This window comes from Xyrauchen texanus, chromosome 11 (genome assembly GCF_025860055.1).
Source record: "Xyrauchen texanus isolate HMW12.3.18 chromosome 11, RBS_HiC_50CHRs, whole genome shotgun sequence".
Taxonomy (NCBI): Eukaryota; Metazoa; Chordata; class Actinopteri; order Cypriniformes; family Catostomidae; genus Xyrauchen; species Xyrauchen texanus.
The window spans coordinates 7,023,545-7,051,278 of record NC_068286.1 but is presented as its reverse complement, the minus strand read 5'-3'; the positions used below and the strand labels follow the sequence as shown (position 1 = coordinate 7,051,278).

At 44.0% G+C, this 27,734-nt stretch overlaps 1 protein-coding gene across 1 annotated transcript; it reads right to left on the bottom strand.

The window, feature by feature from the left end:
• Window positions 1–23,807, bottom strand: LOC127652232 (sprouty-related, EVH1 domain-containing protein 2-like). The gene is made up of 6 exons (XM_052138376.1): window positions 23,469–23,807; window positions 7,145–7,328; window positions 6,281–6,449; window positions 4,942–5,006; window positions 1,630–1,779; window positions 1–1,520 (listed from the first exon to the last, which is right to left on the bottom strand). Exons 1-6 carry the CDS (start codon window positions 23,492–23,494, stop codon window positions 831–833), a joined length of 1,284 nt encoding a protein of 427 aa, XP_051994336.1. The 5' UTR covers window positions 23,495–23,807; the 3' UTR covers window positions 1–830.
• Between the last annotated feature and the right edge of the window lie 3,927 nt (window positions 23,808–27,734).

Here is a 27,734-nt window from a genome sequence, read left to right as displayed (position 1 = left end):
TATATATATATATATATATTAACTGTATTACAAATGGTACTATTAAACTACAAGAAAAGAGCACTAAAAAGAAATAGAGTTAGATATGAAGAGAATTTTGAAGGGAAACATGCTTATTTGTCATGAAAATAATGTCACAATGCCAAAATAGTCCAATATAGGTTTAATTTTCCTTATGCAAAAAATAAATTTAAATTTGATTAGTTAAAATGTGGCCTGGATGTTTCCATGAGATTTACACACACACACTTTACATTTGGGCAGAAATGTACACACACACACACACACACACACACACACAAAGGATCTATCCTCCTACAGGTCAGATATTTTGGATTCCTCTGGGTTTGTCTTATCTAGGAGGAGTGGATCACAGTAGAAGAGACGCCTCTGATTGGAGAGACATAACGAAAGTTGGATGGGAAAACGAAAATCAAATAACATAAAAAAAGACAAGATGAAAGGGAAGATAACTCAAACCTTTAAAGCACATAAGCATAAAAATATAAAGTACCTGGATTTATATATTTATATCTACATATATTTATATATACTTTTCATATATAAATGAATATTTATTGTGTAGTCTTTTAATTGGAAGCTGAGGGTTACTCTTTTAAAAACAAATAAAATAAAAAACTGAATTTAACAAAAACACGGACAGCTGTCCAGTACAATTAAATTGAGACAAAAAATATATAAATGGACCAACCCTCTGAAACTCAGCGGGAAGGGGACAAAGATCACGCGAAACACAAAGTTCATTCTTCCGCATCTTATATGCATTTTGCGTGTTTTTTCCAGCTGCTGGTGTGTTCGCATTCTGCTGCTCACCCCACTGCTTTGTGCTTGCCACCGCAGCAGTGGCACACGACGCCACAGTGGTAGCACGCTCGCAGTGGCGCGTAACAGCACATGCAGGGTGCTAGCAGCGACAGTCCCAAGAGTGCTAGCCAACGCAGGCAGAACCGCTCTTCGCTGGCGTCGCAGGAACACGGGTCCGAGTAGTCGCCCTCAGGGTCCGACATACAATGGTAGAGCAAGCTGTCCGCGCACCACATGAAGCTAACCCGCCGAATGCACGTTTGCACGGGGTCGGGAGCTTCCTGACAGCGCCCGCGCCCGTTTTCCACGGGACTGAACATGTTTTGGCAGTAAACGCATCGCAAGCGCTCTCTGCTGTCCTCCACCCGGCGTGGCAGCCATTTTGTCGTTAGTGCTCGCGGCTGCCCGGTGACTACGCCACCGCCAATGCCTGTTTTGCCATCGTGTGTCGTGTGTCCGTCCCCACTGAGTGGGTAAGTATAAGTGTAGTCGTGTTTTGGCGGTTCGCTCTTAGCGATGTGACCGTAAGCATCCGTGGCGTCTGGTCGCAGAGGTTTGCCGTGTGTCCCTGTAGTAGCATGCCGATAGTCCTCGTAGCCCGTTAACCAAGAACGTTCACGGGGGTTAATCCGCACAATCTCCTCCTCTTCCTCGTGGAATCGGACATGACGTGGACATGGGAACATGGGCACCGTCTACATGACAGAGACACAGAAAACATGGAGTTAAAACAGCTAAATACAGATATGAGAAGAATGTAATGGAATAAGTCATATTGGGCAAACAACTTTTTCACTCACTTACCTGATCCAGGTAATAACGGTCAGAGTGTCTGTGCTGGTCATACAGATGTCCCAGAATGTAGTGGTGGGGCTCGGAGAAGCTGATTGGTGCAAGCGTCTGCATTAATGGTTCTCTTTTCTGAGAAGAGTTGGACGAGCTGTCGGTGGCATTCTGACGGACAGACAAGGAGAGCAAGAATAGAAATTGTTTCCCAATTTGAGCATGCTGGTACAAACCAAATAACATAATATCTACAATCCCTCCCTTGAATCAGTAACATTATTGTGCAGTAAAACAGCATAGATTGTCATAGATTACAAAATACTCTAATTTACAATGATCTGTAAAAAAAACATCTAATTCCGGGTGCCTGGGTCACTCAGTGAGTTAAGACACTGACTACCACACCTGGAGTCCCGAGTTCAAATCCAGGGCGTGCTTAGGGACTCCAGCCAGGTCTCCTAAGAACCCAAATTGGCCCGGTTGCTAGGGAGGGTAGAGTCACATGGGGTAACCTCCTCGTGGTCGCTATAATGTGGTTCGCTCTCGCTGGGGCTCGTAGTGTGTTGTGCGTGGATGCTGCAGAGAATATCGTGAAGCCTCCACGTGCGCTATGTCTCCGCGGTAACGTGCTCAACAAGCCACGTGATAAGATGCGTGGATTGACGGTCTCAGATGTGGAGGCAACTGAGATTCGTCCTCCGCCACCCAGATTGAGGCAGAGTCACTACGCCACCACGAGGACTTAGAGCACATTGTGAATTCCAAATTGGGGAGAAAAGGGGAGGGGGAAAAAAACATCTAGTTCCATTACAACACTCCACAAGCCCCTCTGCTTGACCTTTGACCCCTGATTCTGGGTGAGTGAGGTTTGTCCTAGTGTGCAAATATCATCATGTGAGAACTATCATCATCACTATTATCTGTGACCTTCAACCCCTGAAATCCACACCGTCCCCTTCCTGAATCTCAAGAGTCGACAGCCAGCAGTGGTGTGTGTGTGTGTGTGTGTGTGTGTGTGTGTGTGTGTGTGTGTGTGAGCATCTGCTTTAAGAGTTGACACACAGCCACAAGGCCATCAATAACTCATGAGTGTGTGGGATGATTACAAACACAGCTCTCCTCTAATAACTCAACTAAGTCCTTTCTCTTGCTAAGACTAAGACTGCAATACACTGTAAGAAAATGTTTCTTAAGTTTACAGTAAAAATCTGTAGTTTTTGACATTATTGTAGCACTATTTTAGTAGCATGGCAGCACACAAAATGTGTACTTTATTTTATTGCATGGATTGTCGTCTTTTTTTAGATAATTTGTTTTAAATAATTTTTAAAATATCACTGGAAATTATAAGGTAATACATTTTACTTCTAAAACATTTAACGTCATTTTACAATTAAAGTACATGAATTGTCTTATTAAAAATAATAACATTTAAAATGTTCACAAAAGCTGTTCATTTATCCTTTTTACTTTTAAATAACATACATTTGACAATATTTTACAGTACAAGTACATATAATGTCTTATTATATAATAAAAAAAAAACTTATAATTCTTACATTTCTACTAAAACAAACTTTTTACAAACTTTTACAGTAAAATGACGGGTTGTCTTGTTAAAATAGTAACATTTTCAACATATATGGTAAAGTAATGTACAGTTAATCAATAGGTTTTTCCTGTAGCATAAAAATGTGTTAATGAATTTACTTACTAATAAAAACATACTTTTGATGATATTTTACTTGTTAAATATAATGTAAAAAAAATCTGATAATTCATACATTTTCCTTCTATAACATACTTTATACAACAACAAAAAAATACAGTAACATTTCATGGATTATATTTTTTTAAATAATAGTATTAAAAGTATTTTTCAGATAGAAAACATTTAAAAAATATTTTACCTGAATGTTACATGGATTGTCCTGTTATATTTAATCTGTTTTAACTGTCAATTCTAAGGTTTAACTTTTTTTTTATTCTTTTTTTTTTACATTAAAATGACATGCATGTTTTTTATAATATAAATGATCACAGTATATGTAAGGCAACAGACAGTCATCCAATTAATATGATATATATTAGAAGTTTTTCATAATTTTTCTGTTAGACTTAAAAACAAATAAATAGTGCACGACACAGCAGAAAGAAAAAAGAAAGAAAGCTGTTTTACGGCTTTACTGTAAAATCACATGCATTGTTTTTTATATAATATAAATGATCACAGTCTATAAAAAGGATAGAAAAAAGACAATTTTAAGAAAGCATAAATGGGCATATTTATCTTTTGGTGAATTTCTGTTGTCTGTAGACCAGTTGTTTATATAGATGTGAAAGTATCTTGAGTGTAAATGTGAGTCTACACATGTATTCAGAGTGGTGTGAGTTTGTGTAATGTCTGGATGAAATGTATTTATGGCTGTGCTAATTATCACTTTAGAGACTTCAGACCTCAGAGAGAATCAGACAACCAACAGCTGCTTCCCATTCTAAACCTACCTCACACAACCCAGCTCACTCGCTCTCTTCTCTCTTTTCTAAACTTAGGAGCGACTGACTACTCTGATTAGTAATAATCAGTATCTGGCTGTGCTTTTATGAATAGCTGTGAGTCATAAACTTCTAAAGTTAGCAGTTAGAGAAACACCGCTGCTGAGAGACTCTGACAAACCCTAAACACCTGAAACCGAAAGAAGTTTAGAAATGAACTCTTTTACTAAGGAGCAATATTTGCCCCCAGGAAAAGGCATTTTTACCTTTATGGGGGTATTTTTTGTTTGGTTTGCGTGTGTGTGTGTTGTAAGCAGGCTCCTCTGTCAGAAGGCTTTGGTGTGGTATTGTTGTGTTGAATTAAGAGCAATAGGAGGATGAAAAGGAGCAAAGGTCACTTCCTGAACACAGCTCTCTCTCTCTCTCTCTCTCTCTCTCACACACACACACACACACACACACACACACACACACACACACACACACACACACACACACACACAGACACATTACCAGCCATCAGAAACATCAACCGAACCTTTAACAGCATCTATTCTCAGAAGTTGAATGGAAAAAAAGGATACAAAAAAGAAGAATTTTGAATATTGGTGAATATTGCTAGATAGCGCAATGATTTTAATGCCTTTTTATTTTTGAATAAAAACGCTTCTGTAACGCTTCCAAAAGTGTTAAAACAGCATTTTCAGTTGCAAAAATGGCATTAGAGTCGTTAAGGTTGATTGATTTCTTTGAACCAGTTCAAACTCTTCATTTCAATGAATTTATTCCAAGCTCTATATCAATCAGCCCGAGTCACACTGCAAAGAAACTTACTGTGAAAACGTCGTCATCACCCAGCTCGGCCTCGTTCTGCAGCGTAGATGAAGAGGTAGTGGAGCCTTGAAAAAAATATTTATAAACATTAGACATGTTTTAATCACACTTAATGTTATACACATAAATACAATATTTGTGTTATAAACGTACTCAACATGTAACAACCAATAAAATTGAACAACAAAATCAGAATTGAAACGGAAGGTTCATCAAGACAAACTATTTGGTTGCTAAGGTGTTCTCAGTGTCGCTAGGGTATCGCTAAGCAGCTACTACGTGGTTCCTAGTGGTTGCTAAGCACTTGCTAAGATATTGCTAAGCAGTTGCTAAGGTGTTCTGAGTGGTTGCTAGGCATTTACTAAGGCATTGCTAAGCAGCAGCTATGGTGTTCTTGGTGGTTGCTAGGCACTCGCTATGGAATTTCTAAGCGCCTGCTAAGGTGTTGTTAGGTGGTTGCTAGGCACTTACGAAGACATTGCTAAGCAGCAGCTATGGTGTTCTGGGTGGTTGCTAGGCACTCACTATGGAATTTCTAAGCGCCTGCTAAGGTGTTGCTAGGTGGTTGCTGAGGCGTTCTAAGTGGTTGCTAGCATTTACTAAGGCATTGCTAAGCAGTTGCTAGGCACTCGCTATGGAATTTCTAAGCACCTGCTAAGGTGTTGCTAGGTGGTTGCTGAGGCGTTCAAAGTGGTTGCTAGGCATTTACTAAGGCATTGCTAAGCAGCAGCTATGGTGTTCTGGGTGGTTGCTAGGCACTCGCTATGGAATTTCTAAGCGCCTGCTAAGGTGTTGCTAGGTGGTTGCTGAGGTGTTCTAAGTGGTTGCTAGGCACTTACTAAGGCATTGCTAAGCAGCAGCTATGGTGTTCTGGGTGGTAGCTAGGCACTCACTATGGCATTTATAAGCGGTTGCTTTTGTGTTTCAGTGGCTGCCTTTTAGGTACTCGCTACATTGCTAAGTGGCTGCTAAGGTGTTCATAGTGGTTGCTTTATGGGGCGTCTGTGGCTCAGGTGGTAGAGCGGGTCGGCTGCCAATTGCAGGGTTCCCGGCCCACACGACTCCACATGCTGAAGTGTCCTTGGGCAAGACACTGAACCCCAAGTTGCTCCCAATGGCAGACTTGCGCCTTGCATGGCAAATCTACCACCATTGGTGTATGCATGTGTGTGTAAATAGGTGAACGAGATACAGTGTAAAGCGCTTTGGTAACATCTAAGGCTAAAAAAAGCGCTATATAAGTGCAGACCATTTACCATTTATACATTTGAAAAAAACATATTCAAAGTGTGTACCTAGATAAATGAAAAACATCTCAAATTAAATGTTTTTAACTCACCCTCTGTGAGGTCCTCGATTGCCTTTCTCACGCCGCGATCAAACGCTCGGGCATCCGCGGGGCTCTGGAACGACAGTCCACACTTCCTGTTGTCCACTCTCCAATGATGGAAAGTGGGCGTGGCTTTAGTGTACACCAGATCCTTCTTCAGACAGCACTGCAGGATCACCTGCACAGCACAGAGAGAAAGATTCGTTCTGTTCCACAAATATACAGACATACATTAAGATATGCCCAGACTAGTGCTGGACAGTATGATAGTACAGTATATTATATTTGAAGAAACATGGAGAAAATCTAATGTTACAGTCTCAATATGTACAAACAATAGTCAAGACATGGAAGAACTTAGCACTTTTGTGTTCATATGCACTTTTTTCTGTGTAAACATGCGCTAAATGGACGTCTTTGATCATTGCGGCACGTCTAGACTAACTGTTTTTTTCAGCAGCTTGACCAGGAGTGCTGTGTTTTCAGATGCCCTGTCAGATTATAAAGTCAACTTTTAAAAATGTGTCACAAAACACCTTCATTCTGTTCTATTCGTTGCAGCTTGCTATTTTTGTGCGAGACCGTGTTAGGTCTGAACATCCCCTTGTTGGAGAGCAACGTTGCAACTTGAGACACAAAGGGCACATCCACACTAACATGTTTTCATTGGGAACTGCATTCATTTTAATATGTTTACTCCTCACGTACACACAAGAACATTTCCGCCACTGAAAATGGAGCGTTTCAAAATTATCACGCAATATCATTTATAATATATGTTTTATGTCTAAACCATTATTTCTGATAATATAATATAAACACACTCACAATGCACAAACACACATTTAAACACAGGTACGGAGGTTCTCTTACCTGCTTATCTTTAAGTCTCTCTCCATAGATGAGGAAGCCGTTCCATCCCAGAAGCTCAAGATCAGCCGGGACCACCTTACAGACGCCCACTCGACTGAGACCCCCGCCCTCCTGTGCCAGCCAGCCCCCACTAGACTCGTCCCGTGTCATGACCACTGCTTTCACTTGCACTATGTAACTGTCACTGCAGGTAGAGAGATATCTAGTTTAATATGCATGTAACAAGTTATTAGAAATTTTACTTTTGTATATATGTATATAGTGTAACCATTGAGTAAAAAGTAATAGCAAATTTACTTACACCTTACAGTTTTTCACAATCACTTTGGCTACTTTTTTGAAACAGTCTCTAAACTGTAAGTGCAATTGTCACAACTGTTTTATGGGACATAAACTCTATTGCATGTCTGCAAAATGTAGTAACTCACCCAAAACATTTAATTCATGCTTCAAAACCTAGTTATTGTGTCAGTAAATTAGCCAATGCCACCAAAATGAAAAGTTTTTTTTTTTTTTTTGTCATCGCGTGAGCCGTACTGGTCAAATTGTTTCGATGTTTTTCACTATGTAAGTCAAACATGGAAATATTTGTTATATACAAATTAATTTTTTGTTGACACTGACTGCTTACTGTACTATACAAGAATGTCAGTTTTGTCTAGCTGAATGCTATTGTCTTTCAACAGTAGGTAAAAGTTTACTTGGAAAAGTCAATAATGTACAATACTATAGTACACAGAAAATGAATATGCACATTTGTATTTATACAGTACATTTATTTTTGTAGCAATATGTTCCATGTAAACAGAAAATTCACATTTGCATGTCTATTTTCACACATTTCTTACATGTAAAGTCATATAGAGTGAACAGGAAATTGCCTAAAAATGACATCCATGCAATAACTAAAACATACAAATGAAACAATGAAAAAACCTGCGGTAGTTCTGTAATAAAACAATACAGTGTACCTCCTCACAGTATGCAAAACTACAAGTTCCCTTCTTCTTGATGGACATCCGGTCACTCTTGTTGGTCTGACTGGAGATTTAGCAGACATCACAAACATTCAGTGTCATAGATATTTATGGATATAAATGTCCGACAGATTTCGATAACTGAATGGATAATTTTGCATGTGATGGCTCACACGATGAAAGAATGTTTATAAGTTGTGAAGAGTGACAATTTCACTGAGAATCAACTCATCAATTTTGATCAGCAAGCCATGTGCATTTACTTATTGTGCAAATTGCAGTTCCCTATTTGTCACTCACTCTACATTTTGTCAATGTAGTGACACTAGGAATCGCTCTTGGGAGCCTCAAAGGCCAATGGGATTTGGTGAGTGGAATTTGCATGCCACTCCCCTGGACATACAGGTATAAAAGGAGCTGGCTCGCAACCACTCGAGCGGTTGTTTTCAACGAGCTGAATTCTTCCTGCCAATCCATTCACCTCTTGTGCAAGCTGTTGGAATTATTGAGCATTACAGTAGTTTCTCCCACTCGTGCACCGGTGGAGTGCAGAGAATGCCCCTGGGTGCTTCAGCAGCTAAAAGAGTATATGCTTTCTGATAAAAGAGTATATTTCCTACTTAAAGTGTGGCAATGACGGAGCGTCTTTTTAAAGATCTCTTTCCGTCTGTGTATATTTCCAGGTTGTGGTCATTACCTCTCCGACTTCTGACAGCCGCGATTGCTGTCTCACGTGCTTGGGCGCTGCACACGCGGAGACTGTGTTCATGGACAGGTCATGTCCTCACTGCGAGAACATGACCATGGCAACGTTGCGGTCGCAGCTTTCCTTCCTCAAAGGGAAAGCCACCCCGCGTTGTTTAGCACTGAGGGCGATTTGGGTATTCCAATGGGAGCCACTCCACCGGGCAACCCCCCACGGACCTCCCAATCCCCAGCATGCTCGTTTGCCCCAATCGAGTTATGGGATGAAGCCACCGGCTCGTCTCAGGACTAATTTGCGGTCTTATACGGGGCTCACGAAGCGGATGAGCTATCAATAGCACCATCGAAGTCTGGGCTGGTTCAGATGCCGAGGACTCGACTGGGCTCCCACCTTTGGGTGTGGTCCCTCAGTCAAAGGCTAACACGGAGCTGACGGCCATGCTTGCCCAGGCGGCTGCGAGCATCGGGCTGGAGTGGAACACTCTGCCCCGCCCTAAACCATCGTGGCTTCATGATTGGTTCCTGCCCGGGCCCAAACTCTGAGCTCCTCCGCTCTCACTACCCTCGATGGTGGGTCTGCCAGGGGGTACTCGGCGCTTCCCCAGGTGGAAACGCCCAAGACTCCCATCCAGGGCCTTTATGCTCATGTCGTCACTGGCGACCAAGTCCTACGGTACCGCTGGACAGGCCACCACCGCCCTGCACACCATGGCTCTCCTGCAAGTGTACTAAGCCAAGGAGCAGAGAGAACTGCTTGAGGGTAGTTCTAACCCGGGATTGATGCAGGAGATCAAGGTCCCACACCCCGTTTGCTCATTGCCAAGGGCGTCCCCCTGCAGCAACAACACCGGCTCAGCCAAGATAACTAAAAATAACTAAAAAACACAGGGCACAAACAAAACATCCACGAGGGGATAACAAAATATAAACATGAGAAACATCGACGAAGGGCACGGCAGGAACACAGTGAAGGACAATCATAACATACAACGACCGACCACGAATGAACAAACAACAGGGCTTAAATACAGAGAAGGATAATGATTAAATTAAACACAGGTGTGAACAATGACACTGGCAGTGATGAGGGCAGGGGATTATGGGAAGTGTAGTTTAGAACAGGTGACAGGGGAGAAACACAGAGCAGACAACAGGGAATCGTGACATAACCTCCCCTCAAAGGAGCGTGGGGGGGGGGCAGGCAGACCAAGGAGGGCACAAGGGGCAAACAGGCAGACCAAGGAGGGCACAAGGGGCAAACAAGCAGTCCAAGGGGGGCACAAAGGGCAAACAGGCAGTCCACGGGGGGCACAGAGGGCAAGCAGCCAGTCCAAGGGGGGCACAGAGGCGCAAACAGACAGTCCAAGGGGGGCCAGAGGGGCAAACAGACAGTCCAAGGGGGCACAAAGGGCAAACAGGCAGTCCAAGGGGGCAAAAAGGGCAAACAGGCAGTCCACGGGGGGCACAAGGGGCAGACAGGCAGTCCAAGGGGGCACAAAGGGCAAACAGGCAGTCCAAGGAGCCACAAGACGGGGACTGGGTCAGGAGGCCTGGGAGGTGGCCACAGGACAGGGACTGGGTCAGGAGGCCTGGGAGGCGGCCACAGGACAGGGACTGGGTCAGGCTACAGGCGCTGGCTCTGGGACGGTCGAGGCTACAGGCGCTGGCTCTGGGATGGTCGAGGCTACAGGCGCTGGCTCTGGGACGGTCGAGGCTACAGGCGCTGGCTCACTGGCGGTCGGGGCTGCAGGCACTGGCTCACTGACGGTCGGGCTGCAGGCACTGGCTCACTGACGGTCGGGGCTGCAGGCACTGGCTCACTGACGGTCGCTGGTGTGGGCTCTGGCTCGCTGACCGTGGCTGGCGTAAACTGGGGAGCGGAAGCCTTTCCTCTCCTCCTCCTCCTCCTCCTCCGGGTGGACGAAGCTGGCAGCGCTGGCTCGTTAGCCAAGGCAGGCGTGAAGGGACGAGCCATGGACGACTGGGGGGTCACCACTGTGGGAGGGGAGGCAGGGTCCTCCTCAACGATGCCCACAGTGAATAGCGAGCCGCAGGCCAGCAGAGTATCCTCCACGAATTCAAGGAGCGTCCAGCGGCGCATCACCGGTGGTAGCCGCTCCTTGAGCGAACTGTTCAGGTTAGCCCTGAAGAAGACCACCAGGGAGTAGTCCAGGAAGTCCGCAACATTCGCCATGTGGTTCGCGAATGTGGTTCTCCACAGGACGGTCCTCTTGCATGAGGCTGAGCAATCGACAGTTCGCTTGAAGCACCGCTAGATCCATATTTGGTCGGTCATTCTGTTATGAATCAGACGAGGGCAGACGAGGATTGAGGATCTAAATGAAGCATACTTTAATGAAGGAGCACAAAGTGAACAAGATAACTAAAAATAACTAAACAACACAGGGCACAAACAAAACATCCATGAGGGAATAACAAAATATAAACATTAATAGACACGGCAGGAACACAGTGAAGGACAACCATAACATACAACGACCGACACGAATTAACAAACAACAGGGCTTAAATACACAGAAGGATAATGATTAAATTAAACACAGGTGTGAACAATGACACTGGCAGTGATGAGGGCAGGGGATTATGGGAAGTGTAGTTTAGAACAGGTGACAGGGGAGAAACACAGAGCAGACAACAGGGAATCGTGACATAACCCCCCTCAAAGGAGCGGGGGGGGGGGGCAGGCAGACCAAGGAGGGCACAAGGGGCAAACAGGCAGACCAAGGAGGGCACAAGGCAAGGGGCAAACAAGCAGTCCAAGGCGGGCACAAAGGGCAACCAGGCAGTCCACGGGGGGCACAGAGGGCAAGCAGCCAGTCCAAGGGGGGCACAGAGGGGCAAACAGACAGTCCAAGGGGGGCCAGAGGGGCAAACAGACAGTCCAAGGGGGCACAAAGGGCAAACAGGCAGTCCAAGGGGGCACAAAGGGAAAACAGGCAGTCCAAGGAGCCACAAGACGGGGACTGAGTCAGGAGGCCTGGGAGGTGGCCACAGGACAGGGACTGGGTCAGGAGGCCTGGGAGGTGGCCACAGGACAGGGACTGGGTCAGGAGGCCTGGGAGGCAGCCACAGGACAGGGACTGGGTCAGGCTACAGGCGCTGGCTCTGGGATGGTCGAGGCTACAGGCGCTGGCTCAGGGACGGTCGAGGCTACAGGCGCTGGCTCAGGGACGGTCGAGGCTACAGGCGCTGGCTCAGGGACGGTCGAGGCTACAGGCGCTGGCTCAGGGACGGTCGAGGCTACAGGCGCTGGCTCTGGGACGGTCGAGGCTACAGGCGCTGGCTCACTGGCGGTCGGGGCTACAGGCGCTGGCTCACTGGCGGTCGGGGCTACAGGCGCTGGCTCACTGGCGGTCGGGGCTGCAGGCACAGGCTCCCTGACGGTCGCTGGCGTGGGCTCTGGCTCGCTGACCGTGGCTGGTGTAAACTGGGGAGCGGAAGCCTTTCCTCTCCTCCTCCTCCTCCGGGTGGACGAAGCTGGCAGCGTTGGCCAAGGCAGGCGTGAAGGGACGATCCATGGACGACTGGGGGGTCACCACTGTGGGAGGGGAGGCAGGGTCCTCCTCAACGACGCCCACAGTGAACAGCGAGCCGCAGGCCAGCAGAGTATCCTCCACGAATCCAAGGAACGTCCAGCGGCGCATCGCCGGTGGTAGCCGCTCCTTGAGCGAACTGTTCAGGTTTGCCCTGAAGAAGACCACCAGGGAGTAGTCCGGGAAGACCGCTACATTCGCCATGTGGTTCGCGAATGTGGTTCTCCACAGGACGGTCCTCTTGCATGAGGCTGAGCAATCGACAGTTCGCTTGAAGCACCGCTAGATCCATATTTGGTCGGTCGTTCTGTTATGAATCAGACGAGGGCAGACGAGGAGTGAGGATCTAAATGAAGCATACTTTAATGAAGGAGCACAAAGTGAACAAGATAACTAAAAATAACTAAACAACACAGGGCACAAACAAAACATCCACGAGGGAATAACAAAATATAAACATTAATAGACATGGCAGGAACACAGTGAAGGACAACCATAACATACAACGACCGACACGAATGAACAAACAACAGGGCTTAAATACACAGAAGGATAATGATTAAATTAAACACAGGTGTGAACAATGACACTGGCAGTGATGAGGGCAGGGGATTATGGGAAGTGTAGTTTAGAACAGGTGACATGGGAGAAACACAGAGCAGACAATGGGGAATCGTGACATAAACAAAGAAAACATACATACATGCACACATATGTATATGGAGGTGCATTTCCAACCGCTAATCTTGAGTCTTTTGCTTTTTTTTGGTATAGTGATGTTGAAGCATATTCCAATACAACCCCAATTCCAAAGAAGTAAAAAAAAAAAAAAGAATTGGTAAATTTGATTCACCCTGTGTTATATTGAAAGTGCTACAAAAACACATTATTCGTTTTTTTTTTTTAATTAATTTTCAAATCACATGATTTCAAATGTTTACCACTGTGCAACATAACCATTTCTTCTAATAACACTAATTAAGCATTTGGGCTCTGAAGACACAAGTTTAAGTTTTCCCACATTCATCCATTATGCAGATCCTCAGCTTCGCAATTGTACGGGGTCTTCGTTGCCGTATTGTGCGCTTCGTAATACATTCTCAACTTGAGACAGTTCAGGACTGCAGGTAGGCCAAACTAGCACCCACACTCTCTGCTTGAGCAGCCATGCACTTGTAATCTGGGCACTATGTGGTTTGGCGTTGTCTTCCTGTAGAACCACTTCTGAATGTGAACGTTCTTCGATCCCTCAGACGTCACTGTCTTAAAAAAACCATCATTCGTCTGTAATGGATATCATGACATGAGCTTGGGAATACTTCAGAAGACCTTTGTCAGTTTACACGATTTGCTGCTTCATCCACAGATGCAAGATAAGGCTTTAATATGCAAAGGAGAAGCCATACATCAACACTGTCCAGAGGCACCGCTGGCTTCTCTGGGTTCCGTCTCATCTGAGATTGGAAAGTAGAACAGTGGAATCGTTTTTTGTGGTTCCACATTTCATTAGATTTTGGAAAAAACAGTCGTCGTCCAGGCCGGCCAATGATGAAAAGGGGCATCCAAGATGTTATCAGCATCAGGTCCAAAAGCCAGCGTCTGTCATGGTATGGGGGTGTGTCAGTGATAGAGGTGGCTGGCCATCAGGAGAACCAGGACTTTTCCTGCTGGGCCAGTCATGAAACAGGGCCGTGATATGCCAAAGTGTGTCGCAATAACATGAAGGGGGCTGTGAAATGGTGCCGTGATATGTAAAATGGAGCCGCGATATGCAGAAAGGGACAGCGAAACACATTGCCACAAACCCACAAAACCCCACCCCCAGGTCTGCATCTTAACGAATTTTCTCCAGTGCTGATTTTTCATTCCAGTCCACCCCTGGTCAGTGCCCATAACATAGGTAACTAGCACATCTGTGAGGACACCATTAATACAGAATGATATGTACAAATTTTGGAGCAACATATACTGGCATCCAGCACTGTCTTTTCCAGGGACATCCTACATTTTCCATCAGGACAATGCCAAACCACATATTGTCCAGATTACAAGTGCATGGCTGCTTAAGCAGAGAGTGCGAGTGGTATATTAACATGCCTGCAGTCCTGACCTGTCTCTAATTGAGAACATGTGGCACATTATGAAGCACACAATACGGCAATGAAGACCCCGTACAATTGCACAGCTGAAGACCTGCATAATGGATGAATGGCGGAATATTACGCTTGCTAAACTTAACAAACTTGTGTCTTTAGTGCCAAAATGCTTAATAAGTGTTATTAGAAGAAATAGTGATGTTACGCATTGGTAAACACTGGACTGTTCCACCTTTTTTGGAGCATGTTGCAATCATCCGATTTAAAATTAGCGTAGCAGAGGGTGAATATAATTTACAAATCACTACTTTTTTCCTTCTTCTTCGGAATTGGGAACAGTGTTCCTCAGATTGGGCCCAGATTGATGACATCATAATCCATTCTGGTAAATAAATGCATTGCAAATTAGTTTTTTTTTAAAAGAGGATGATGTTCGCTATGCAAATGAGAGTTTCGTCGTTATTTAAAACACTTACAAGGGCATATGATTATACCATCCAAAATATTTAAACAATGTGCAAATTAAGACAGACCGTTTAACAAATGCAAAACCTGTGATGAGGATTTCTCAGAATATAATTTACATCCATAGTTACTCTGATCTTTACACACATCTGCATTACAGTTTTTTATTGGTTATTTAACATATAAACCTTTTTTTTCTTCATATAAATTCCAGCAAAGAAATAAGTATATTAAGATTTACCTGTGATATAAATGTTCTCATACTAATATATAATGTCGGCCAATCTGTTAATCAACTGTTAATGGAATAAAAATGTTTTGTAATGCTTTTGTTGTTTTACTCCTCAAGTTGCTTTGGATAAACATGTGAAAATGAAAGCAACTAATTAAATGTGTACACTATGCAATGACATATGCAGCTGCCATAGCAACCACTGTCACCCACACACACTGTACAACATACAAAGGAAAAAAATAATTTCTTCTATTCTTTAAAACTTCTGTCACAAAGTTGCATTCTCTCCATTCTATGTTTCAGAAAATGGTACCAGCAGAGTATTTCACACACAGCCTGGTTAGAAATAACAGCGAGTGGCTAGTCTAGCAATCAGTCCCTATCCTTACTGTAAGTCCATGAGAGGAACCAGTGTAGAGTTCATCTAGGCTGACCTAACTCAATGTCACTCTCTTAGATATTATTGACATGTAATGGTGTTTCATGTAGGTCATGCTGGTTTGATCAATACAGATCTCGTTTTCCCCCCACCCCGATAACTCTTCTCAAGCACCCAGAGGCAGGAGAGGGCATCCGGGTGTGAGGTCTGGGCACCAGCCAATTCACGTGAGCAAGTGCACACACCTTCAGGCTACTGTCATCACTGATGGGGAGCCACTGGTTTGCTCGGCACGTTTTTGAGGAACTCACATTCCACTCCAAAAACGTCAAACAAACACCAGCATACTAAAGGAGGCAGAGCACTCTGAAATGATCAACATCATAGTCATAGTTCACCCAAAATAAACATTTGGTCATCATTTACTCACCCTTATGTTGTTTCAAAACTGTGAAACACAAAAGGAGATATTTAGCTGAAAATCTGAGCTGCTCTTTTCTATACAATGAAAGGGTATGAAGATTGATATTGCTAAGCTCCAAAAAGGAAAACAAAACAATAAGTATCATAAAAGTAGTTCATATACTGAAATCTGCTAAATTTGGACACATTGCAGTAGGTTTAACGGCATTAATGGCAAACGGCATTGGTTTTGGTATGTCATGTGACTGATTGTGATGCGACTGCGAACAATCAAAGATGTGAATGACTTTCTTCTACAATGCAATGTTGACCGTGAAGCTCCATAAAGCACATAATGGCAGCATAAAAGTAATCCATATGACTCCAGTACTGGCTGTTTGATGGTCAAAACGGCATATTTAGGCAGCATAAAAGAAATCCACATGACTCCAGTCGATCAATTCATGTCTTTTGAAGCAAATAGATAGGTTTGTGTGAAAATAAATCGTTAATTAAAACTTTAATAACAGTCGACGCATCAGTGATTTAAGCGCAATGGCGCATTCACGCAAGAAGTCAGAAGTGCGTACTTTGTATACAATAACTGTCACATGACAGTAAGTTCATTTCAAACAGCAATACTTCGCTGAGGGGAAGCAACGATTTAAAGTTAAAAACATTTTAATTATCGATTTGTTTCTTACACCAACCTATCGGTTTGCTACAGTCTTGTGATTACTTTTATGCTGCCTTTACGTGCTTTTTGGTGCTTCAAAGTTTTGATCACCATTCAATTGCATTGTATGGACCTACAGAGCTCTGTAGCAGAATTAAACAGTGTTCTGTAGCAGAATTAAAAAATATATATATTTGGGATGGCATGAGGGTGAGTTAACGAGAAGTGGGCCTGTTGCGATTCTTAAATAACTGTCTGATCGCAGGTATTTGATCTAACCGCGGATATATGAGACAACCGCAATTATTGGGCATTCACATTCCAAACACATTATAATGCACAATTATGGGTATATATGAATATACTGTATAAATAATATGAATTAGGAAATAATATTTGACCATTGCATAATATAATATCAATACAATAAAATATACCTATTAATAAATATTAAATATATGAGTTCAAAAAACAAGTGTAAATGTAAAATTTACCAAAACTAAAGTTGACCAATATTTTGAAATTTAAAACATTATTTTTCATGTCATTCATACGTTTTTAAAGCCTTAAAAGGAAATTATATGTACCGTACACATGCAGAAAAAAGCACACCTCAAAACATTTGACAATTTATATGACAATTAATCATCACAGCCCCAAAATTAATCGTCCTAATCACAATTAATTGTCAGCCAAATTTCATAATCGAGACAAGCTCTCGGTCCCCACTTCACTTTCATAATATAAAAACAGAAGCTTTGACATTTTCCTAACATCTTTCACAAAATAACACAAAATACAGGGTTGGAACAACATTGTCACGATTCCCTGTTGTCTGCCCCGTGTTTCTCTTGTCACCTGTCCTGAACTACAATTCCCGGCCCTCATCACTGCCAGCACTTTGTCATTGTCCTCACCTGATTGTCGTTTAGTCCTCATTACCCCTCTGTATTTAAACCCTGGTTGTTTGGTCAGTCATTGTCGATCGTTGTTTGTGGATGTCTGGAAGTTGACGTTTTGCCTTGTTTACCAGTTTGTGTACCCTTTGGATGTTTTCGTGTTTTGGTTTAGTTTTTCCCATCGTGGACGTTTCCTTTGTTCCAGTCTTGTTTGTTTTCACTTTGTTCAATAAAAACCTGCACTTAGATCCTCACCCCTCGTCTGCCTCCTCCTGCTAACGTAACAGAACGATCGACCAGTAATGGATCTAGCGGTGCTACAAGCGAATTGTCGACTGCTCAGCCTCATGCAAGAGGACCGTCCTGTGGAGGACCACATTCGCAATTTTCTAGAGCTGGCGAATGTAGCGGACTTCCCGGACTACTCGCTGGTGGTGTTCTTCAGGGCTAATCTGAACAGTTCGCTCAAGGAGTGGCTACCACCGGCGCCGCGCCGCTGGACGCTCCTCGAATTTGTGGAGCCATTCACTGTGGGCGTAGTTGAGGAGGACCCTGCCTCTCCTCCCACAGTGGTCACCCCCCAGTCTTCCATGGCTCGTCCCTTCATGCCTGCCAGCGCAGCCAGAGCCCACGCCAGCCACGGTCAGCGAGCCAGAGCCCACGACTGCCGCGGTCAGCGACCCAGCATTGTCAGCCTCGTCTGCCCGGAGGAGGAGGAGAAGAGGAAAGGCGTCTGCTCTCCAGCCTCCACCTTCCACGGCTCCGTCCCCAGAACCTCCCATGGCTCTGCCTTCTATGTTCAGCGAATCACAAATCAGTGCCAGTAGCCCCGACCATCAGTGAGCCAGTGCCTGCAGCCTCGACTGTCCCAGAGCCAGCGCCTGTAGCCTCGACTGTCCCAGAGCCAGCACCTGTATCCGCGATCGTCCCAGAGCCAGCGCCTCTCGAGCCACCCAGGGCTCCGCCTCTCGAGCCACCCAGGGCTCCGCCTCTCGAGCCTCCCAGGGCTCCGTCTCCCGAGCCTCCCAGTGCTCCGCCTCTCGAGCCTCCCAGGGCTCCGTCTCCCGAGCCTCCCAGTGCTCCGCCTCTCGAGCCTCCCATGGCTCTGCCTTCTATGTTCAGCGAATCACAAATCAGTGCCAGTAGCCCCGACCATCAGTGAGCCAGTGCCTGCAGCCTCGACTGTCCCAGAGCCAGCGCCTGTAGCCTCGACTGTCCCAGAGCCAGCACCTGTAGCCGCGATCGTCCAAGAGCCAGCGCCTCTCGAGCCACCCAGGGCTCCGCCTCTCGAGCCACCCAGGGCTCCGCCTCTCGAGCCTCCCAGGGCTCCGTCTCCCGAGCCTCCCAGTGCTCCGCCTCTCGAGCCTTCCACAGCTTCAATCCCAGAGCCTTCCAGGGTTCGCCTCCTGAACCTCCCTCGGCTCCGCCAATCATGGCTCCGCCTCCTGAGCCATCCTCGGCTCCGTCTCCAGAGCCTTCTACGGTTCCGCCTCCTGAGCCTCTCTTGGCTCTGCCTCCAGAGCCTTCCACGGCTCCGCCTTCCACAGCTCCACCTCGTGAGCCTCCCTCGGCTCCGCCTCCTAAGCCTTCCACGGCTCCGCCTCCTGAGCCTTCCACGGCTCCGTCTCCTGAGCCTCCCCCGGCTCCGCCTCCAAAGCCTTCCACGGCTCCGCCTCCTGAGCCTCCCACGGTTCCGCCTCCCACAGTTCCGCCTCCTGAACCATCCATGGCTCTGCCACCAGAAACCTCCATGGCTCTGCCTACCACGGATCCGCCCTCAGACTTCCCCATGGCTGTGGCCCTGTGGCCAACTCCCAGACCTGTCCTGTGGCTGACTCCCAGGCCTCCAGAGCCAGACTCTACCCTGCTGCCGGCTCCCAGGCCTCCTGAACCTGTCCTTGCCCTGTGGCCAGCTCCCAGGCCTCCTGAACATGTTCCTGTCCTGTGGCTACCTCCCAGGCCCCCTGACCCAGTCCCCATCTTGTGGCCTTCTTGGACTGCCTGCTTGCCCTCTGTCCCCCCCTGGACTGCCTGTCTGCCCCTTGTGTCCCCATGGACTGCCTGCTTTCCCTCTGTGCCCCCTTGGACTGCCTGTCTGCCCCTTGTGGCCCCTTGGACTGTCTGTTTACCCCTGTGCCCTCCTTGGTCTGCCAAGGTTCAAGGTTCGACATGTTGTGCATTCAGAGGTGCTATTCTGCCCACTACAATTGCACAGAGCAGTTATCTGAGTTACCATAGTATTTCTGTCAGCTCCAACCAGTCTGGCCATTCTCCGTTGACCTCTCTCATCAACCAGGTGTTTCCATTTGCAGAACTGCAGCTCACTGGATGTTTTTTGTTTGTTTTTGGCACAATTCTGAGTAAATTCTAGAGACTGTTGCTTGTGCAAATCCCAGGAGATCAGCAGTTACAGAAATACTCAAACCAGCCTGTCTGGCTCCAACAATCATGCCACAGTTAAAGACACTGAGATCACTGTTTTCCCTATTCTGATGGTTGATGTGAACATTAACTGAAGCTCCTGACCCATATCTGCATGATGTTATACATCACACTGCTGCCACACTATTGGCTGATTAGAAAATCGCATGCATAGGTAGGTGTATAGGTGTTCCTAATAAAGTGCTTGGTGACTGTATGTATGCAATACGACTAAAGGTGTATAAATGCAATCGCATTACATAACAACATATAAAACCAAAAAAACTTTATTTTAAGAGGAAATAGCAGAAGCACACTTTTAAGACAAAAAGCATTTGAACACGTTCTTGTTGTTAAACTTTTAATGCCAGGGTCAGAACTGTTTCTATCTGTAAGCAGAATAAGTGGCTGCTTAGGGCCACCAAGGGGGCAGTGTCCCTGTCCTTTTCTTCATATTGTGGCCCCCTGCAGCATATCGTGGTGCCATTTTGCAGCCCTCTTCAGCCAGTCGCAGGCTGTTCGGCATAACGCAGCGACCCATTTCAGCTTATCGCCGCCCGTTCAGCCTCGTTTCGTGGCCGGCCTACCGGGAAAAAGTTAGCTGTTGCAGAAGGAAATTAGTACTTTAATTCACCAAACTGAAGATTTCATACAAAGGTGTCACTACAGTCTTCAAAGACAAAGCACAACTGTCTCTAACAAGGACAGAAAGAGATGTGGAAGACCAGATGTGCAACTAAACAAGAGGATAAGTACATCAGAGTCTCTAGTTTGAGAAATAGGCGCCTCACATGTCCTCCGCTGACAGCTTCATTGAATTCTACCCGCTCAACACCAGTTTCATGTGCAACAGTAAAGAGAAGACTCAGGAGGACTTATGGGAAGAACTGCAAAGAAACAGACACTTTTGAAACAGAAAAACAAAAAGAAAAGGTTCGAGTGGGCAAAGAAACACAGACATCGCACAACAGATAATTGGAAAAGAGTGTTATGGATCTCTATTGAGCTTTTGTGGGATCAGTTAGACTGTGAGGTGTGTGAGAAGTGCCCGACGAGACGGTCACATCTATGGCAAGTGCTACAGGAAGTGTGGGGTGAAAGGTCACCCGAGTATCTGGACAAACTGACCACTGGAATAACAAGGATCTGCAAAGCTGTCATTGCTGCACGTGCAGGAATCTTTGATGAGAACTCTTTGAAGTAGTTTAAGACGTTCTGTTGGGGGCTCTAAGTGCGATTTCGCATAGGCCCCCCAAATGCTCAGAAACGACCCTGGACTGTCTGTGTGAGTGGAACATCATTTAATCCATAGTTTAATCTATACCTGAGGTTACTCTGCAAAAACAACCGTGTGAAGCTGAGGAGAACTATACATCCTCTAAAAAACACCCTGGGACCTGTTGGTTTAAAGACATTGCAAAAATGGCCCAGAAATATATGAGGTAGGCCTTTTATGAGTCCTAGCTAAATGTGCCAAAACAGTTAAACACTAAATACTTACAGAAGAGATATAAAGTACAAAAATAGAGAGATTCCCTCGCTATGAAATTAATTCACCGGAATAATAACCCATTCATTTTGGGCACGTCTAGGGAACCAAACAATCGAGGGGCGTGACAGCAAAGTTACGCTTCACCGCTCCGGCGACCTCTTTGACTTCCGCCGGATCTTTGTCTGATACTCTCATTGTTGATTCCCTTCACAATCATTTCGGGAGCGCCTTCTCAGAAACGTCCTCCCATTTTGGAGTGGCCCGTCACCCTCCCCTGCACCGATAAAAGTCAACATTTCACAACCTCGGGCTATTATATGGGCTTTTACATCCCAGTCTGACAGACGTGTTTACTCAAACGGGTGTGAGCGCCATAAATTAGAAATAAGAGAAATTACCCCACCACCATTGCTCTTGCGACACATCTCCAGTGCAGGAATTAGATATTACATTCAAATAAGACTAATTATGTTTTTTAGCCTACATAATATTTTCTCAGTCATGTTTATTATAACAAACAACACGCCTTGACAAGGAAAGTTGGTCGTTTGGTCGGACTGTACTGGCCAATGTTAATGCAGGTTGATTGAGTGTATATTACAGAAGTTAATTTTAAGCCCCCTAAAGAGCTCACTAAGTTAACGAGCCGTTTAACTCGCTCCTAATGCTATTAGGGAGGGACTTTGATCGGCTTGTGCGAGCAAAAACACGGATCTTTGTGTTATACAGCAGACTGTGGCGATAATCCCATAATCAAACTGAAATATGTCTTAATAAACACACTTAATAAACTATAGAGTGAATCTATAGTTGACTACAGGACTCATAGGGGTCATGAAAAACCTGAAAATATCAGGACATTTTAAAGCGATTTCCAGGTCAGGAAAAGTAATAGAAATAAACAAAATTGTAAAAAAAAAATAATAATCATGGAAAAATTGAAATAAACTAAAAGTTTTTATACTTCGGTAGGCTACACTAGACTGTAAAATATAAAATCGGCCAGAAAAATGCTTTATGAAATGCTCCTTTATTATTATTATTATCATTTGAATCACAGTAATTACGAAAAAATTGGAAAAACAAATTAATAAAAAATACGAAATTAACTAGGCCTATTAATATTATTAGGCTACGTTTTTCTAGATACGCTCGGCTCTAAAATACCTCATCGCGACTATTGCTTTACGTGAATGAAATCTCTGTCAAAGTAGGCTATTATTATCATCTTTAATCCTTATCCAGGCCTAATTACGAACGACTACAAAATGCATGTAAACTAATTGCTCAAAAGGTGTGTAAACATACAATACACGGTAATGAAAACCAGCTGACGCACGAGATCGTACTGCCAAAGTATGTCTATCGTATGTTTATATTCGCGTTGTTTGTTTTGAAACCGAAGGTGCCTGATCAAACTCAGCATGTAAAGAGCACATATAGGCCTTCCTTTAACATCTGCACAGTTCTAACGCGCTCTCTCCGCGGCGCGCGCCCCCGTCTGTATTTTTATGAATGAAGGACAGTATGCAAATGAGGACGATTCACGAAAAGAAATGGCGGATATTGCATGTCAGACCACCACAAAGAAAGAGACCAAGAACGACACCTTCAGCACGCTTTGAGAGCTCACGCAAGCCCAGTGCACAAGCTTTGCATGCTTATAAACTTTGCTGTCGTCCATTTGCTTCCTCGGAGCGGCAATTCGTCTTCGGGGTCGACATGTTACAAAGTATCCCTACACAAAATGTTTCCGCTCCGGCCCCTCCTCCCCTTCCCTCTCGGTTTGAGACCAGAGCCCTGCAGCAGGGGCCCAGCACTCAAATCTCTTTGACACTGCATTGTTTATCAAGTATTAACATCTCCAAAGGCTCTCTGGGAAACGAATGCACGAATTCCCCGCATTTCAATGAGCCCTCAAATAGCTCGGGAGCGCATTCTCGGACACATTTCCATTCGTGTCCACCGCATGCGTGGAAAGGGTCGTTTTCGCGAAAAGTAGAGGGGGCTATATCATACTCACTCGTCTGGGTGCGATTCCTCGGTCATTTTCCCCCTCGTTTCACCTACAGTAATGATAATAATATCCCACCGCGGGCGCGCGGCGTTCAGGCTTCATGTCGTCTCGGTTTTCCAGCGCAGCGACGAGTTTTCCCTAAAATCCGTTTCAGCGTTGCTTATTCTCGTTCTTTTTCCGCGCTGTGCATTTTATTCCTCTGTACTTGCAACGCGTCTTGTTAAAGAGCCTGAAATCCAGCCTTTATGCATCATCTCAATGGTTGTGTCGATGATGTTTCGCCTCGCGTCGCTCGCGGTGGCTGAAGACTGCGCGCTGGTCTCGATGAGGAGCCCCATCTCTTGTTACTCCATGTTGGATTGTGTAGTCAGCAGCAGGCGAGCGCCGCCGACACTTGGGGGTTGCGGAAGCAATGACGTCACATCGGAACGATTGCAACCCGTTTTGGGGAAGCGAAGGGATCTCCGCTTGTCGGGATATGCCAAGTGCCTTCTGTAGATCAGTTACATTGCCATAACCCTAATGATAAATGATAGCGTTTAATCAGGGATGTGTGTGTGTGTGTGTGTGTGTGTGTGTGTGTGTGTGTGTGTGTGTGTGTGTGTGTGTGTGTCCATAACGCATTTATAAAACATTTTGGGCATAATGAGATAAACACATTTTCACTCAAACCTCTTCCTAGCATTTTCCATTTCAAACAGGTGATTTTAAAGTCATTTCAAAATCGATTTCAGACATAATGTTTACTCGTTGGGATATACAGTAGCTAAACTTCTAAAAAAGTAACAGGGTTGACAGTTTTATAGTTCACTTAGTCATTAGATGCATGCTTGAGGTCATGACACCACAAAGAGTTTATTAGAAAGAGAATTTAGTGCTGATATTTCTGCAGGTTAATTGTCAGTTTTTTTTTCTGTTCATAATCATGGTAACAGGGATGACATAAGATCGTCCCCGATAGTGACAAACATAACAAAATATAAAATAAAGTGGTGGGAAAAACACTTTATTTTAGACACACTTGTTGAGTTCATATACTGAAAGAGATAATGATGTACTTAAGTTTAGGCTTTATTATTATTATTATTATTATTATTATTATTATTTATGGAATTGTACATTGTTTAAAAAAAGGAAGTTATGTCGGTAAAAGTGTTGACACACAACTTGGTGACACAACTTTTTTATGGTATGCAGAAATTTTATTTTTTCCTAAAATATATAATTGAAATAGATGTCCTGTCTGGCATATCTTTCCTCTTGACTGTAAGCAGCAAACACAGAAGTGACCGCGGGATCAGAAGACTTGGATGTGCTTTCTGCTTGTCAATCATTTTGCACGTTCCCATACCGTAGTATTTGAAGGGGAACATTCAGGGTTAGTGTCCTTTGTAATGTTTTGGGTATTAAAAATATAAATATTCAGATGTAATTTTCAGCTGAGGGCGCTATATTCACAGCAGCGCCGCCATTTTTAATTTTTGACGGGAATGATAATGAGGCAGTGAGGGATGGACGCACACTGTTCAATGCTTGTACAGATGTTTAAAGTGTTTTTGGATCATTCCGCTGCTGAAACATTGAAAAATATTTTACTAAGAAATTTCAATGGACAAAAAACTTAAGACAACATGAGTTGTAGAAAATTAGATGTGATCTAGTTTCTTTTTGAGAGCTTTATACAGTTCGTGTCATTAAAGAGTCTATCCCTCAGCCTTGTTTTCTTTCCCATAAAAAACCCAAAGATGGTGCCACTGTGAATAAGGTCAGTTTTCCCACAACTGTTACTGTGTGAGAAGACGTACTGCTGCTCACTGTATGTTCCAACCCGATCTCATGAAAAGTCGTACATCATTTACAAGTTGGCCATTTCTCCCACGATGTTGTTCGCATTAAATCGTACGACTTCATCACGTGCAAATTCCCGGATGTTTAATGCGGAAGTAAGCGCGAGTTTCACACACGAGGCGTTAAGGACATACTTATTAATGTTATGCCCTTACCCAAACCGCTTAGCCCATCTAAACTTAACAGATAAGTAGAGTGTGTAACATGATAGGAAGCTGTTGTGTGTGACAGAAGCAAGTAATTGTCCCATATTGGATGGAAACGATGTCCAGCGACGTCATTGGCTGTAGTGAAAGTCGTAGGAATTCAAAGAGAGCAGTCGCACGATATTATACGAATTAGCCAGATTTAGAAAAGCCAAACGAATCCTGACGATTTTGCCATGAGAGTGTGTTGTATGTTCACTGTCGGTTTCATCGGTATCTTTGGAGGGCGGTGTTTTGAAAGAGGGGGTGTGTCTAATTTACCGTCTCAGTCTCGTGGAAGTTCCAGAACGGCTAAAATCGCTTACGGCACCTTTAAAATCGGCATGAAACTGTAGTTGCGACCGACTTCCGTATCGTGATGTATTTCCAAGTGAAACAGCTTATAGAACAAGAAATTAAATGTGGGGTGGGGGTTTGAGTTTATCCATTGGTTGTTGATTAAATTGTGAAAATATGGCCGTTGCATAGCGGAATGGCAGATCTTCATGTGAGTTTGCAGTGGACACACACACACACACACACACACACACTCCTACCACCGTGGTGCTCGAGTCAGAGCCGGTTATCGTGAAGTTGAGCATCTCAACATCAACACATTTATGATCAAACTGACAACATAAACGCACAAGCACATCGTGGCCATTGCTTACGATGAGGCTGTAGCCGTTGAAAAATTAGTGAGTAAAAGATAACCATATTTTGAATCACAATACACTAAATATAAAGGAAAAAAACACTTACTCGTGCATCCCAAGATAACTGCATTCAAAAATATAAATAAACTCCAGAGGCATCCGAAGCGTTGTATTCATTAGTGATCACCTCGCCGTTATTCTTCCTCATTCGAAATGTAAATTCAAGCCAGCTGACATGTAACCAAGAAAGTTTGAACTCTACACAAGGTTGTGGTATTTATAAGAAAGGGGCGGGGTTTAAGTGGACTGAATGATTGGAGAGGTGCTGCATATGTCACAAGAGAGCTCTAGGCCATGCTTAAAAATATGATAAAGTGATGTGTCAAGAAAAATGCCTAAAATAACACGTTGTAAAAGTTGGCATCAGCTACTCATAGTTAACGTTTTGATTTGTTTTACATTTCAGTTCAGTTTTGTGTTATTTTGTAGTTTTGATGATTTTGCCATTACTCTAAAATGGGGGAAACAGTGATAAATAGGAGCAAAGTTAGGATGTCCAAACATTTGACTGAAAGTGGTGTATCTCCAAATAAATTTCCCAAAATGGCAAACAGAACACCAACACAATAACCGTACAGTATAATCAAGATAGTAAAAGTAAAGTGGACCTATAGCAAACATCACAACAACACAGTAACAGTACATTACAATACATATAGTGTGAAGTGGCCCTACATCTTGATCTGTTAATAAAAAAAAGTCTGTCACACTTAAATCAGTTACATGAATAAATGTTCTACAAAACACACCTGACAAAAATCTCATTCATAAAGTTGATAAAAAGGATTTCAGTTTCAATAATCCACCCTCAACCTCCGACTTTTGTAGGAAAACCTCAAACTGTTACTGTTGGCATTTCAGATGGTTTCTGTAACAACATGATTTAAATGGATCTTTAATATTTGTAAGATATGCACAAATATCCAGGCTAATTAAGGGAAATTGAAACTTTAAAGTTAATGTTGCATGTCACTTTTACAGGGAAAATTTCACATATGCAACATAAACAAAGAGGTCATAAAAATCTTCAGATGTTCGAGTGAAGTATTTTTTAAGTGAACTGTGTGCCAAAGCTAAACTCAGCCTTCTCAACGCAGTGCGTGCGCGACGTGTGTTGAGTCAAATCCTTTTCAATGCTGCCACCTCGTGGCAAGATGAAGCTGTTGCGTTAAAAACCTTCTGGCTTGACGAATTGTACGTGCCGCAAAATTAGATCAGTCATCAATATTTATATTTTAAAATTATATTATTTATATAAAATAATGAAAATATTATTACACATAAATTACCAATTATAAAATGTAAATGTTTAAAGATAAACATGTACATTTAAACGTTGTAATATATATATAGCCTAGGTCTGACGACATCGAGGTTTACGCTGACAGAGTAACGTGTCAAGAATTTCACCTACTGTTGCACTTGTGTACATGGTAGTGTGACAATTAAGTGATTTGATTTGTCTCTCCAATGAGCTAGAAAGTTGGTAAAGCAATCATGCCAATGTACTACACTGCCGGCAG

Coding starts and splice junctions, on each gene's coding strand:
- LOC127652232 (XM_052138376.1), bottom strand. CDS start 23,494: ATGACCGAGGAATCGCACCCAGACGA. Junction 5,007..6,280: donor AATCGAGGACCTCACAGAGG/GTGAGTTAAAAA, acceptor ATTTTTTTCAAG/GCTCCACTACCTCTTCATCT. Junction 1,780..4,941: donor GTGATGACGACGTTTTCACA/GTAAGTTTCTTT, acceptor TCTGTCCGTCAG/AATGCCACCGACAGCTCGTC.